General features: G+C 41.9%; 2 protein-coding genes across 4 annotated transcripts in view; both read left to right on the top strand.

Moving 5' to 3' along the window:
• The window catches only part of ccdc88c (coiled-coil domain containing 88C), a 445,054-nt gene that overhangs the window by 368,016 nt on the left and 60,535 nt on the right, over window positions 1-16,503 (top strand). The gene's annotated exons all lie outside the window — the stretch shown is intronic.
• ppp4r3a (protein phosphatase 4 regulatory subunit 3A) overlaps window positions 1-16,503 on the top strand; it is a 106,292-nt gene that overhangs the window by 53,793 nt on the left and 35,996 nt on the right. For all 3 annotated transcript variants that reach the window (XM_033027530.1, XM_033027532.1, XM_033027531.1), the window contains exons 4-6: window positions 1,324-1,941; window positions 12,420-12,497; window positions 15,500-15,616. In XM_033027530.1, coding sequence (XP_032883421.1) covers window positions 1,324-1,941; window positions 12,420-12,497; window positions 15,500-15,616 — 813 coding nt within the window. The remainder of the gene's footprint in view (window positions 1-1,323; window positions 1,942-12,419; window positions 12,498-15,499; window positions 15,617-16,503) is intronic.

Consider the following 16,503-nt stretch of genomic DNA (forward strand, 5'->3'; position numbering starts at 1 on the left):
GAACACCATTGATCGGAAATTCAACATGAAATCAGTTGCCACAAGAACAAGTTGGAGGTGAGTATGGTGTGGCAGGTCACTCACCTCTTGGCACCACAAAGTCTTTCTACCACTTGTGGGGCCCAAGGGAGGAATTTCTTGATGAGTTGCGGAAGCTCACTATCCACAGGATGCGAGTCCGTGTGACTGGGTTCCTATCCCCGACTGAATCATTCACTCTCTCCTTCACTGGTGCACTGTGGATGCCGTATGAACCATCTGCAAAATGAACTGCAGTTTTTCACCATGGCTATTCCAACAGCTGCACCTCAAACCAGCTCTCAAATACATGTCTGTTACCATCAAGAACAAAGGCAGAAGGCACAAGGTACATCAGGATCCCCTCCCAAGTTGCAGACCAGCCTGATTTGAGAATTGATGGCCATTTTTTCATCATCACGCTGCAAATCATGGAGCTCCCTCCTCATCAGCACCGTGGGGCCACCTTCACCAGGAGGAGCGTGGTTGTACAAGGAGACAATTAGCAATGAAAACAAAATGCTTTTAAAGACTATGTACTATCCAAAATGAATTTCTGGCAGTTTTATAGGATTTTATTGATTTGCAAACTCTTTAGTAGAGCTTGTAATAAGGTTGAAAGCTTTAAGATTAGTAATGCTCAGCTTAAAGATGATGTCATGTATACACGTGGTTTGTCTTACGTGTTGCTTTAAGTCTGCTGATACAAGTTCAAGTTCAAAATTTCATGCTAATGCAAATATATTTTCGTATGAAATCAGCTGGTTTCTTATCTAAAAGCTTGAACTTGCTGTGTGATTAAAACATAGTTAACTAAAAATTTTAATATGCAGTGCTTGCCATTAAAATACTTGGTGTGCACCATCTAAAGCATGCAGAGCATGTGTTTCTAGGGATGCATTACAGCAGACGCATAATGTGATTCATGCATGCAATCTCACCAGAATTTGCAGATTTCTTTTAACATGGCGATCTCCTAACTATGACCGTTATTTAGTTTAGTTTATCGTCACTTGTACCGAGGAGCAATGAAAACTCTTTTGTTTAATGTTTTCTGTTGGAAAAGCATATTATCTATTAATTTCTATCTGCATCATTTCCAGTTTTGATCTTTGGTGATCGCCTTTAGAATTACTAGTAAAAATATCGACATATGAAGGAGGATTTGTCAGGCGACAGAATCACACGTGGCAATTAATTGTATCTTCAGTTGAGATTATATCACAAATGCTCTAACTCGTGCATGGTTACTTTTAATGAAAGAGGTTTTACTCCAAACTAATTCTACCTGTTCCTTCCTGGCAGGTCCAAGGCAAGGACCCCTCAGTGGACATTACGCAGGAACTCGTGGAAGAGTCTGAGGAGGAGCGTTTTGATGACATGTCATCTCCAGGTTTGGAGCTTCCACCGTGTGAGCTGAGCAGACTGGAAGAGCTGGCAGAACTGGTCGCTGCATCGCTACCCTCGCCCCTGCGGCGAGAGAAGCTGGCACTTGCACTGGAAAACGAGGGCTACATAAAGAAACTCTTGGAACTCTTTCACGTGTGTGAGGACTTGGAAAACGTCGAAGGACTGCACCACTTGTACGAAATAATCAAGGGAATTTTCCTTTTGAACAGAACTGCACTTTTTGAAGTCATGTTTTCAGAAGAATGTATAATGGACGTAATAGGATGCCTAGAATATGACCCTACTTTATCCCTGCCAAGAAAACACAGAGAATTCCTGACAAAGACAGCTAAGTTTAAAGAGGTTATTCCCATATCTGATCCAGAACTTAAACAGAAAATTCATCAGACGTACAGAGTGCAGTACATACAGGATATGGTTCTACCTACACCCTCCGTATTTGAGGAAAACATGTTATCAACACTTCACTCCTTCATCTTTTTTAATAAAGTTGAAATAGTTGGTATGCTTCAGGTAAGCAGATTGCACCTTTCATCACCTGATGGAAAAGTTCATTCGGATCAGTTTATTGTTATATACATCTAGGTACAATGAAATCCTTTGTTTTCATGAAGCTCGGTACACATGCAGTGAATTTCGATACAGCAATAAATACAACCACTGTTGAGAATCAGAAGAATGATGCAAAGATTGTAGTGCAATTTAAAGTAGTACAGTTTAAAAAAACTCAGGTGCAATAACTAAATTGACTGAATGAGGTAGTGTAAATGGATGTGGCAGCACCTCCAGGAAGGGGGTGTGAAACAGGTGATTGGTTCAGGAGTTGATAGCAATGGAGAACAAACCGTTCTTAAGTCTGGACGTCTGAGCTTTCATGCTCTTTATCTTCTCCCAGAAGGTAGAAGGGAATGGCCAGGGTAATACTTGGACCGTAACAATGCTTCCAGCTACCTTGCTGTAATGCATTTTGAAGCCTGTGATAGATTGGGGTGTGTTCGGGAAGCCAAGAACAGAAAGCTGAAAGCTACCATACCAGGCTGAGATGCATCCCGTCAGAATAATTTCTTCAGTGGCACAGCTGGTATAGTTGCTGCTTCACAGTGCCAGCGAACCGGGTTCAATCCCAACCTTGGGTGCTGTCTGTGTGGAGTTTGCGGGTTCTCCCTGTGACCACTTGGGTTTCCTGCGGGTGCCGAAGTTTACTCCCACATTGAAAAGACGTGAGTTTGTAGGTTAATTGGCCTCCTTAAATTTGCCCCAATTGTGTTCGGAGGAGTGGATGCAAAAGTGGAATAATCTAGAATTAGTGTGAGCGGGTGGTCAGTTAGATGTTCTTTATTGTCAAGGTCATCCAGAACTAAACGAGTTGCAAGGGAGATGGTATCCTCCACAGTCCTATCTTTCTGGCACATAAGGTGCAAGAGGTCTAGATTGTCCAGACGGCTGGCACGGATGTGGGATATTACCAATCTGTCAAAGCACTTCATCATGGTCGATGTTGGAACGACTGGGTGAGATTGTCAGTAAGATTGTTAAGGGCTTGGACACACTAGAGGCAGGAAACATGTTCCCGATGTTGGGGGAGTTCAGAACCAGGGGCCACAGTTTAAGAATAAGGAGTAAGCCATTTAGAACGGAGACGAGGAAACACTTTTTCTCACAGAGAGTGGTGAGTCTGTGGAATTCTCTGCCGGGCAGTGGAGGCAGGTTCTCTGGATGCTTTCAAGAGAGAGCTAGATAGGGCTTTTAAAAATAGCGGAGTCAGGGGATATGGGGAGAAGGCAGGAACGGGGTACTGATTGGGGATACTCAGCCATGATCACATTGAATGGCGGCGCTGGCTCGAAGGGCCAAATGGCCTCCTCCTGCACCTATTGTCTATTGTCTATAAAGTCACCTTACATTGAGGGACTGGATTGATGGATGTTTCCTTCAGGCAGATGTGGACAGTAAGTTGAAATGAGAGGTTTAATATAGTGATACGAAATAGACGTGCAATTAAGTTTTGATGTAAGTTTGCTTATGGGTGTTTCAGATCGATTGTGAAGCTTTTGAAACGTTTCAAAAGTATTCAGTAATGTAAATGTGGTCCTTGCAAAGACTTGACGCATTTTGCTGTTGAAATGAGATAATAGTCTTCACTAATATTTCAAGACTTTTGATGGCATTGAGCCCAATTTGTGGTGTTAAAAGCAGCACACCAGAAGCATTTATTAATAGTGCAAACTGTTTTCATGAGCAATGATGATATATGCTAACTTGGCTAGATTGCAATGCTTAACACTTATTATATTGTGAGTATTGCTTCTGAATTTAGAAGCCACTTCAAACTTATCTCTGTTTATACTTCTCGCTGTACAACCCATCTTAAAAGGGACTGCTCTTGTGTTTGGTTTTATGAAAAGCTGTTTAGTTTAGAGATACACGGTAGAAACCGGCCCTTTGGGCCACTCCGCTCCGACCAACAATCACCCTTGCACCAGTTCTATCCTACACACTAGGGACAATTTATAGAGGGCTGATTAACATACAGACCTGCACATCTGTGGAATGTGGGGGGGGGGGGACCGGAGCAACCGGAGAAAACCCACGTGGTCACTGGGAAAACGTACAAACTCTGTAGAGACAACACCCATAGTCAGGAGCGAACCCATTAGGCAGCAACTCTACCGCTGCGCCACTGAGCCACCCTGATTTCTTGGTTCACTGTCAGTGTAGAAGTAAAATTAATTTGTTACTAGAAAAACACCAACGTTTTTTTTAATTTTTTAATGTATTTTACATGTCTCACTGCCTGAGGTGGTTTACATGTTTGATTTAATTGAAGATTGGCATCCTCCTGTCCTATCTCATGTGTTATAGATTGCAGATTTTTACTTCTGAGACATTGCTGATCTCCTTCCGCCTCACCCACAGGGGAAGGTTACAGACACTGGGAGGTTGGGAGGATTGCGGTTGTGTAAGGATAAGGCTACAAAGGTATTACATTTAAAAAAATTACACGACCTTAAATAAATAGTGGAAGGTGGAGGAAGGGTGTGAGGTTTGATGTTCTTTCAATTAGAGGCAAGGGGAGGGAGAGAGAGAGAGAGAGAGAGAGAACTAAAAGCAATTATAGGTCAGTGATGACACTGAATCTTGATAGGGGAAAGACTATCACATTTTGGCTGAAGTGGATGTTACGTAAGCAGAAGAATTTGAGGTATGAATGAGAAACATAGAAACATAGAAATTAGGTGCAGGAGTAGGCCATTCGGCCCTTCGAGCCTGCACCGCCATTCAATATGATCATGGCTGATCATCCAACTCAGTATCCCGTACCTGCCTTCTCTCCATACCCTCTGATCCCCTTAGCCACAAGGGCCACATCTAACTCCCTCTTAAATATAGCCAATGAACTGGCCTCGGCTACCCTCTGTGGCAGGGAGTTCCAGAGATTCACCACTCTCTGTGTGAAAAAAGTTCTTCTCATCTCGGTTTTAAAGGATTTCCCCCTTATCCTTAAGCTGTGACCCCTTGTCCTGGACTTCCCCAACATCGGGAGCAATCTTCCTGCATCTAGCCTGTCCAACCCCTTAAGAATTTTGTAAGTTTCTATAAGGTCCCCTCTCAATCTCCTAAATTCTAGAGAGTATAAACCAAGTCTATCCAGTCTTTCTTCATAAGACAGTCCTGACATCCCAGGAATCAGTCTGGTGAACCTTCTCTGCACTCCCTCTATGGCAATAATGTCCTTCCTCAGATTTGGAGAAGAAAGGGGATTTGTATTCTTGGTACAAATGTTTATGTCCTGAGTGTGCTAGTCACTGAGTAGGCTAGTCACCGCTGCTGTAATGCTTTGTGCATTGAAGATTTGAAGTGAGAGGGGGAAAAATGAAAGGGGACCTGAGGGGCAAGTTTTTCACAGAAGAGGATAGTTGGTATATGGAACGACTTGCCAGAGGCAATGGTAGAGATGGATACAATTATTACATTTAAAATACATTTCTTTCGGTATATGTTTTTTTTTTGTAGGGATATGGGCCAAAAACTGATAAATAGTACTGCTCATGTAGGCACCTTGGTCTGCAGTGTTCGGCTGAATGATCTACTTCATGCTGTGCAACTCTTCCTATTGTCATTATGTGAGGCAGACCTGGGTGATAATCTTTCGCAAGTTGGTGTAGATATTCCACTTTCATATTTACCTTGAACATTAATATAATTTTGCTCACCTCGAGGATGTGTTGTGGCTGAGCTCAGAGAAAAGCCTGCTTCCGGAACGTGGAGCTTTGGCTTTCCAGTGAAGTTGATAATAGATCACTACTTCGATTCTTGTTGTTGAGGAGAAGAAGCTAATGTTGTATATTGATGTGAGTATTTGTGCAGAATCTTAACACAGACAACATTGCTGTTACTCCAGTGTCTTGAGAATCTCACAAAACCAATGTAAAAGTTTGAATGTGTAATTCATACACTTGCCTTTATTAACCTATCTTTCACCTCTTATGGGTTTTACCTAGCGTGGCTTTTCTCCAAGATTTTCGATTTTCTCCCACATTCCAAAGATGTACAGGTTTGTCGGTCAAATGGCTTTGTCTAAATGTAAAATTGTCCCTAATGTGTGTAGGATAGTGTTAATGTGCAGGGATCGTTGATCGGTGTGGACTCTGGGCTGCTGGGTGTGTTTCTGCATTGTATCTCTAAACTAAACTAATCAACTAACCAATCTTGAACTTTCGACATTACGGCATTCAATGCACAAAGCAATACAGCAGCAGTGACTAGAATTTGAATGACCGCATTGTACATCAAGAGCACAAAACTAGCCAAATTTGCAGCATTGCCTTTGGTCTGTACATATTCAGCTGAGATCTGAACTGATGCACGCTGGCATCTGGCCATAATTATATTAAGGGTCAACATTATATCTTTGTCCCTACATGTGGATGAAAATTATTTCCTCCTTTTCAGTTGCTTTTAAGAAACCCTTAAGTTTTATATTCAATCCCTGTTACAACATTTGAACATGTTATTCTCAGTTATTTCAGTGCTGTAATTCTTTCACTGCCAAAGATCCTGTTATTTGCATCGATGTTGATAATTCATACATATTTAAGTGGCACATATAACTGTTTGGGAATTAAAAATTGTTCTTCCAGATTGCAAGATAGTAAGTTTGGCATGACGATTCTGGCGAGGAATGAGGAAAAAGGAGAACCATTTTTGCTTCACATCAGTAGTTGGGGAATTGCTGGAATTGTAATGGGATATGGGTCAACAAGGCAGATCTCACTGTAATAGGGTTATATACTGACACAGATTAATAATTGGTTAATGTACAGAAAGCAGAGTCAGTATATGCTGGTCTTTCTCAAGTTGGCAAGCTGTGGCCTGTAGAATACCTCCGAAAGGTGTTTGAACCTCAGCTATTCACAAAAAGCAGGACAAATTGAACCCGGTCAGTTACTGCTCAATTAATCTCGTCTCGATCACCAGCAAGGTGATGGAAGGGATGATCAATAGTGTTATCAAGCGGCACGTGTTTAGCAATATACTGTTTACAGCAGCTCGGTTTGGATTCTGCTGAAGTCACTCTGGTCCTGACTTTATCACAGCCTCTGACTAAACATGGATAAAAGAGGGGAAGCGAGAGTAATTGCCCTTGACATCAAGGCAGCATTCAGTTGAGTATGGCATCAAGGAATCCTGGCTAACACCTAGACAATGGAAATTGTGGAGGTTGGCTGGATTCATAACTAGCACAAAGGACGATGGTTGTTTGTGGTGGTTGATCTCAGCTACAGGACATCTCTATGAGAATGCCTCAGCTCAACTATTTTCAGTTGCTCCATGAATAATCTTCCTTCAATCATAAGATCAGAGGTTGGGATGTTTGCAGTTGATGTTCGGCACTATTCAGACTTGGAAGCTAATCCAAATGTTGCAGGACCGGGTCAATATCAAGGCTGAGATGGATAGGTGACGTAATATTCATTCTGCACATATGCCAGGCATTGATGAAACCCAGCAAGAGGAAATCCAGCTAAGACATTGGATGGCATTACCATCACTGAATCTGACACTGCCAATATCCTGGGGTCTTGTCAAAAACTGAGTTGGACTAGTGAGTCTGAAGAAGGGTCCAGACCAGAAACATCACCTATCCATATCCTCTGGAGATGCTACCTGGCCCACTGAGTTCCTCCAGCACTTTGTATTCTACACCAGATTCCAGCATTTGCAGTTCCTTGTGTCAACAGTGTAGTAGAAGTTGGTGAGCTTGAAAGTTAAGAAATCTAAGGTCCCAGTGTCCTAGAGTTCTGAGAGAGGTCGGTATAATGGTTCTCATCTTCCAAATTTCTAAAGATTCTGACATTGTACCTGCAGAATGGAGGTTAGCAAAATTGACACTGTTATTTAAGGGAGGAAGTAAGAAAAATGGGAACTACCAACCAGTTTGCCTGAGGTCTATAGTCGCAAATAATGCTGGAATCTCTATTGATGGGTGCAGTAAAAGAATGGCCTTGAAAAGAATAATGGGACTGAGTAAAATAAAAATCACTTTTGACTAATCTGCTGGTGTTCATTGCGGATGTGCATAATATAATAGCTATGGGGCTGCCAGTGAGCAAGGGAATGCCCGTGGAACGTAACGAGGAGTAGTGATGTTGTCTACTTTAGTGCAGTGCTCAAAACAGAAACGCTGGGAATTAGAATGAGAGGTTGGGTTGTGTTAATGTTTCAAAGGGACCCACGTCTTTTTGTAAGTCACCGAAGCCAATGTGTGTAGGTGCATAATGCGATTTGAAGATAAATGTATGGTTTTTGTATCCTCTCATAAGGAAGGATGTACATGAAAAGAGGACGTGCAGTCAAAGTTCACTGGTCTAATTACAGGATAGTGTGTTTGATGCCCGAGGAGACATTTATTTGGCTGATATTCTCAAAGTTTAGATGAATGAATGATACTTTATTGTCACATGTGACAAGTCACAGTGATATTCCTTGTTTTGCATACCCAAGGTATGCAAAGTTTAAGAAAGAACTGCAGGTGCTGGAAAAATCGAAGGTAGACAAAAATGCTGGAGAAAATGCTTCAGTCTGAAGAAGGGCCTCGACCCGAAATGTCACCTATTCCTTCGTTCCATAGATGCTGCCTCACCCGCTGAGGTTCTCCAGCATTTTTGTCTACCTTCAAGGTATGCAAAGAGTCGCCACATAAAGGGTGTCACCAAATATTGCAAAATTTAAAAAAAGACCATTGAAACTTAGAAAATTTAAGTGCTTTGTCATGAGAGATTCTAGGAGGGTGATTTCCCCTGGCTGAGGTGTCTGGAATCAGCGGTCACAGCTTCAGAATTAGGAGTAGGTCATTTGGGACATGAGAGGCTTTTTGTCAAATCTTTGGAAATATTTATTCCAAAGGGCTGTCGTGGCTCCATTCAGTTTATTCATTATAGATTGTTTTCTGGATATTAAGAGAATTAGGGGGTATATTACTGGCACCATTGAAATTGATTGTCCACCATTCACACTTCAGTAAAAAAACTTAATTGGATGAGAAATGTTTTAAGTCATCTTGAAAACAATTCTTTTAGAATAATGATAGATCAGTTTAATTTTTGTATTGATTAGATTGCTATGCATTTAAATAAGAAAACTGGCCAGACCTCTGAATTGGATTGGATTTTATCAACAGTTTAACAGACTTGCCAGAAATTTCATTTTTCTTGTGAACAGTTTCATGTAGCTGAATGTAACAGCGTGTTGCAATACAAATTGGGGGGGAACAAATCTCCAAAAAACTCCTCATCCCCCTTTTACAATATAATTTTAATCAACTGTTGAAGTATCAAAGGCATCAAAGGTATTTTATTGGTCACATTCACATACAACGAGGTGTAATGAAGTGAAATGCTTTTTGCCATTTTGCAGCACACAAAGAAAGAATACAGACATAACACCAATGAGAGTCTTAAATACAAAGAACATCCCCCCACAATGGCTCCCACCATGAGGGAAGGCACAAAGTCCAGTCCCCAACCCCAGTTCACCCATAGTCGGGCCTATTGAGGCCTCCACAGTTGCCTCTACGGAGGCCCGATGTTCCTGGCCGTTCTCGCTGGGTGGTGGTGCTCCGGCGTCGGGAGAGTCCTCACAGCGGCATGGGAACCCTGGAACGGCCGCCTCCGTACTGGAGGCCGCGGCTTCCGAAGCCGACAAGGCCGCGCCGGTTGGAGCTCCACAACTGGCGATCTCGTCGCCAGATCCCATGCTCCCGGTGTAAAGTTCAGCGCCGCCGCCCGCAGCTGGCCTCTCCACAGTCCCGCAGCTCCGCGATGTTTTACCCGGCGGTCTCAGTTCACCGGAGCTCCAGCGCGGCGACCCAGGGAAGGCATCGCCCGCTCCACGATAGCGCTCCAGCGCTGTGTCGCCGCTGAAGCCGAGGTTCTGGGCGGTCCGCGACAGGAAACGCCGCTCCAGGCCCGCTGGTAGGCCGCGAGGACGGGTCGAAGCTGCAGCCCGGAGAAAAGCTGCCTCTCCGATCAGGTAGGGACCCTGAAAGGCAGTTCCCAAAATCCATTGTGTCTACATAATGTCACAATACAATAATATTTCTAAATAGTGTCTTTAGCTCAGGGATTGTGGATGGCGTTTATCTCCTATCAAAAATCCATAGCAATTTTGATTTGCTTAACATTCACACATTCACTCTAATTCAATGTAATTTTGAATTACAGAAATGGAAGGCTACATCTTAATGTGGAGTCATACAGCACAGAAAAAGAACCTTTAGGTCAACTTGTCCATGCCGACCAAGTTGCCTAACCGAGCTTGAACCACTTGCCTGTACCAGATCCTTCCTATCCATGTATCTGTCTGAGTATCCTTTTAAATAATGTAATTATACCGCCCTTGCCACTTCCTCTGGCAACTTGTTTCATTTACGCACCATCCTCATTTAATTCTTCCACCACCCCCAAATTATCTATTGCCTCTCATAATTATATCGACCTCCATGAAGTCACCTCTAAGCCTACGACCCATGGGGTAAAAAGGGCTCAGCCTATCCAACCTCTCCTTGTAACTCATATTCCAGACCTGGTTGCACCCCCAAAAATCTTTAGTGCACCCTTTCCAGTTTAATGGCATCCGTCTTATAGCAGGATGACCAGAACTGTACAGTACTCCAATTGAGCAACATTGTATGTATGTGTTGTCTTAACTGGTTACTCCCCGACGTATTTCATTCCCTTCAATGTTTTTGAAATTGTAAATTATTAGTGGTGGCTTTTTCATTAAGTAACTAAAGTGCTAGGATAGGAACCTCAATGAAAGACAGCAAACTTTAAAAGGGAAATTCAAATTTTAATCCTTGGGTGGTGCTGACTCTTGATAGAGGTGTTTTAAGTATTTGAAACTTTGGGAACCCTGATTTTGATTTTGCACCAAAGAAAAGGATATATGTTTGGAGCAATGAAAAGAGAGATCTTTTATTTCTTTCACCATAATATTTTTAATGACTGAAGCTGCAGTTCCTGATCTGCTTCTGAAATGTTTAAGGTTTTATTTGAGTTTCCGGTTGTGCATTAGATTGTGTGTGCCTTCGGCTGGTTTCAGTAATTTTAAAATTTCAGCCAAGTTCAGGAAGTTTATGACATTAATTTATTAGCCAGAGTGGCAAGCGAGAGGTGAATTCCATTCTTCAGCTCGTTCCTAAACTTTCGAAGGTGCTTCTCTACCAGTGATTCCAAGATTGTTACTGAACCAAATAAATAGTAGCCGTTTGTATTAATTTCTGTTGAAATATATATAATTTGAGAAATGCATCAAACACTTCATCCTTTGCGTGATATTGCAGAAATATTATTGTTCCTATTGTTTGGGAGATGTCAACATAATCAATGGGCATCTTGTATAAATAAGAATTCAGCTATTCCAATATTATTTTGTCAATTATTTTCCTCAGTAGGCTATGGTGCATTTATGGTTGAGATCAGTTGGGTTTTGAATGCTACGGAATTGGAAGGAGAAATGGACTTGAGGCTAGGATCTAACTGAGCGATGGAGCAGGCTTGTGTGACCTATCCCTGCCTATATTTTTTCAATGCAAGTTCATGGTTGTGTAAAAATTGAATTCAATCCCCCATCGCTAGCTTAAATTTCTTTCATAATTACCTATGAGAACTTTACCCTGGTGTCACAAAGTGATCTGTAGTAGCAGGAAATAAAATCAAGAATCATGTTGCGGTTTGTTTTACAGGCCGTAGACATAATATGAATATTTTATACTTTATTAAAATCATAATGACAATATTGAGTGACATAGTTAATTAGATTCAAAATTTAAGTAGTGTACACTTTCAAGTGGTTTTCCAATGTTTATTGAATATTTAAAACTATTAGCAAGTACAGTTACTAATCATAGTTGATTGCTTTTGAAACATTTATTAGCTTTGTAACATGACCATAATCCCATCTACTTGTGTGTCTATCAGCTCACTTTGTTGATTGTCTCAAACAAACTTCACATTCATGTATAAACAAACCAGGTGAGGGTGGGGAGTTCTCTTTCCCAAAAAAAACATTAGTGAATATTTTATGGTAATTTGGCTGCTTGTGTGGTTATTTTGTGATTTGGTTTTAATGCTGTTTTCCCCAAATCACCAGATTCATTTCAGGCTTGTAACTTCAAAGTTGTTGGTCTGTTGCCATAACTACTTCAATGTATTTCTATAGGAATCTAATTGAAAATCAATATAACTGTCAATACATCCACAGCCAAATGTATTTTGTGCCTTTGAGCGATAGAATCTCGATTGCTGCAATGATTATATTTTTGAAGTATAAATCTATTTCTCCCCATTATATTGGTCATGGGTATGTGGGCTTATTGCGTGCTGAAAAAGCATTTCTCCTGCAGCGTAAACAGCTCAGTTCTGTTGGTTAGATGTAGATTGCTCTCAAACTTATTAGTATATCTTGCATTTGTTTTTAACAACTTCCAGGAAGATGAGAAGTTCTTGACAGAACTTTTTGCACAGTTAACGGATGATAGCACGGATGATGACAAAAGACAGGAACTGGTAAGTGTGCACATTGCTTTGTGTGTGTGTGTGTGTGTAAGTGGCATTGGGGTTATGTACAGAGTTCAAGCATACCACTGTAACTGCATTTTTGGTTGGCACTTATCTCTTGGGCCAAAAATATAAATGGATATTACAGTCGTAAATAACCATGCAACACAGAAACAGACCCTTTGTGACCATGTCCATGCCTACCATGAAGTACGCATCTGTACTAATCCCATTTTCCAGCACCTGGTCCATATCTTTTCCGTGGCAATTTAAAGGCTCATCCAGATGCTGCTTCAGTGTGGTGAGAGTATCTGACTCTTCCTCAAATCCCAAAATAATATTTGGGAACATAATGGTGTTCTTATATATGTATTCTGTGGCAGTATTCTATGACTGCACAGTGGCACAGCTGGTAGAGTTGCAGCCTCATTGGGCCAGAGACCTGGGTTCGATCCTGTCCTCGGGTGCTATCTATGCGGAGTTTGCACATTCTCCCTGTGACCGCGTGAGTTTCCCCCGGAGCTCCGGTTTCCTCCCACATCCCAAATATGCGCGGGGTTGTCAGTTAATTGGCCTCTATAAATGCCCCTAGATGTAGGAAGTGGATGAGAACGCAGGATAACATAAAACTAGTGTGAATGAGCGATTAATGATCAGCATGGACTCGTTGGGCCAAAGGGCCTGTTTCCATGCTTCATCACTAAACTAAACTAATACCATCTGCAAACCAAGAAGATTAAATAAACTTGCCTCCCATTTCTCTGTATATACTTCAAGCCTTTTTTTTTCTTTCTCCCTATGGCTACAAAAAGTGGAAATTGAGCTTTGAGGGCTCTGATGCAATCATTTCCACTCAAACATATACAAGCCCCAAAATTCTATCTAACAAAACAAACCTCCCATGTGTTAAGGGCCTGTCCCACTGTACGAGTTCATTCTGTCCCACTGTACGAGTTCATTCAATAGTTCTCCTGAGTGTCCCCTGATTCGAACACGGAGAATTATGGTAATAGCCGCTCTTAGGTACTCAGGGCTCTCGTGGACATTTTTCAACATGTTGAAAAATCTTCACGAGTCTTCACGAGCTTACTGCGTTTCCCGAGTACCTGCCGTTAGCGTTACAAGCCGCTAAGAGACGTCCCGTGCTCCGACGTACCCGCTACATACATTCTACGTGCTTACCACGAGTTTGATTTTTTTTTTTAACTCGGGAGAGCTCTTGAATTACCTCGTACAGTGGGACAGGCCCTTTACTGTTCTATTCGCAGTGCCTGGAGCATTTGCAGACAGTGAAGATCTCTCATAACATTTCATATTCCTAACCTGCCTTGTGCAAGCCCATCCATGTCAGCATGCATCGGGTTTTGAGTGCATAACACTGAAGATGCTGTTTACTGTTTGAGTTCATTCATCAAAATTGCCACGTGTTGCCTCCAGCTATGCTCCAGTAAAATGGAAAAAGGTTACAGTGCAGATAACATTTTACAGATCATTGAAACGTTTAATTTGAATATTTGGCTGGTTTATTTTGCTGTTGCATCAAGACACTTGATTATGACTGCTGAGCTCATTGCTAAACATCGGCAAGTCAAGCCTACAGCACTGCTTCAGCTAAATGGGAAAATGGCTACATGTCAGATGGACCTTTTTAAAAAATATTTGTAAAGTTTAGTTTACATTTTTTTAAAATCTCTTGTTTACAAGCTCTTTACCTGAAAGATTCTACCTTGAACAAGTGCAAAAGTCTACAGCGAGTCAAAACATTATCAGGCCTTTTCCAATTAATTTATTTTGGCAAGAAGTAAAGGTGACCGTTGTCACTTTTAATTAAGACTGCCACTGTGTCTGGAGAGACCTGAGCAGATTTGACGTGTATAACAAGGAACTGCAGATAGACAAAAGTGCTGGAGAAACTCAATAGGTGCAGCAGCATCTATGGAGCGAAGGAACACTGCTCTCTCTCCCCACCCCCCCACTCGTAACAAGGGCAGAGTCCCCCTAGTCCTCACCTTTCACCCCACTCGCCGTCACGTACAATAAATAGTCCGCCGTCATTTTTGCCACCTCCAACGTGACCCCACCACTCGCCACATCTTCCCATCTCCCCCACAGTCTGCTTTCCGCAAAGACCGCTCCCTCTGTAACTCCCTGGTCAATTCTTCCCTCCCAGGGCACTTTCCCTTGCAACTGCAAGAGATGCTACACTTATCGCTTTACCTCCCCTCTCAACTCCATTCAAGGACCCAAGCAGTCGCTCCAGGTGCGACAGAGGTTCACCTGCACCTCCTCCAACCTCATCTATTGCATCCGCTGCTCTAGATGTCAGCTGATCTACATCGGTGAGACCAAGCGTAGGCTTGGCGATCGTTTCGCCGAACACCTTCGTTCAGTCCGCATTAACCAACCTGATCTCCCGGTGACTCAGCACTTCAACTCCCCATTCCGAATCCGACCTTTCTGTCCTGGGCCTCGTCCATGGCCAGAGTGAGGACCACCGGAAATTGGAGGAGCAACACCTCATATTCCGCTTGGGCAATCTGCACCCTAGTGGCATAAACATTGAATTCACCAATTTTCGGTAGCCTTTGCTGTCTCCTCCCCTTCGCAGCTCTCCCTCAGCCCTCGGGCTCCTCCTCTTTTTCCTTTCTTCTCCCCACCCCCCTACATCAGTGGCCTTTTTCCTTCGCTCCATAGATGATGCTGCATTCGCTGAGTTTCTCCAGCACTTTTGTCTACCTTCGATTTTCCAGCATCTGCAGTTCCTTCTTAAACACAAAGAACTGCAGATGCTGGTTTACACCGAAGATAGGTGCAAAATGCTGGAATAACTCAGTGGGACAGGCAGCATCTCTAGATAGAAGAAATGGGTGATGTTTCGGGTCGAGACCCTTCTTCAGACCCTGTATCCACAATATCTTCAGTATCTACAATACTCTGTGTTGTGGATGAGAGGAATGAGTGTTGCTATTTGTATTAATTGATCAACTAAACATAATATGCTTTTGTTTCAGGTGAATTTTCTGAAAGAATTTTGTGCATTTTCTCAAACATTGCAACCTCAAAACAGAGATTCGTTCTTCAAGACTTTATCAAATATGGGCATTTTGCCAGCACTTGAGGTTATTTTGGTGAGTTTTTAATCAAAGTACGTACATTTCTACGAGTACATTTCCACAGTTAACAGTGTTTTATCAGGCTAAACTTTCTCAAGGAGTTAAACGATGACTATGGATATGCTGGGCAACCATGGGAAGGCCATTTTTACTCTCACCTGACCCACAGACTTGAACACATCTCAAGGAGGAGTTAAAGGATGGCAAAATATTGTTCTCAACCCTTTTCACTTGTCCTTTCCATGAAGCACCTTATCAAATGACATCTGGAATCCAAATTCACTACATTTACGAGTGTCCTGTACTGCATATTCAAAGAATTGTAGCAAATTCGCCAAACACTATTTCCATTTTAGAAACATTTTGGTTCCCCCTTTTGATTGTTGTGATTTTTCTAAATGTGTTATTAATAGCGGCATAATAATAATTGCAGGTCTTCCTGTTCCACAACAACCTCCAGGGCTCTACCATAGACATACTGTGCATGTCTTGCCCTGGTTTAACTTACAGACACATGTCAGAATTAAATTCTATCTGCCTTTCCTTTGCCCACTTTTTTTTCCAGATTTCCAGCACCTGCAGTTTCTTAATTTTTATTTACTTACTTTTTCATTTTATATGCCTCTACATTGCTGTCAGTTAATGTATTTTCATATTTTACCTTCTCCAATGTTTTTGTTGTTATTTTTTTCTATGTTTCCTGATGATAATCACAACATTGTATATATATATTTTTCAATATGACAGTGTGTCTTTCCCACATGTACCTTTTCTGAGTTTTATGAAACACTTCCTTAAATGTTTTGCACCTCTTGTATACTATCTTGCCTTTTAATTTATCTTTCGAGTCTACTCTAACCATCTCTGACCTCGTACCATTGTTAATGCCTTTTCGTTTAAAT

Source organism: Amblyraja radiata, chromosome 9 (genome assembly GCF_010909765.2).
Source record: "Amblyraja radiata isolate CabotCenter1 chromosome 9, sAmbRad1.1.pri, whole genome shotgun sequence".
Classification (NCBI taxonomy): domain Eukaryota; kingdom Metazoa; phylum Chordata; class Chondrichthyes; order Rajiformes; family Rajidae; genus Amblyraja; species Amblyraja radiata.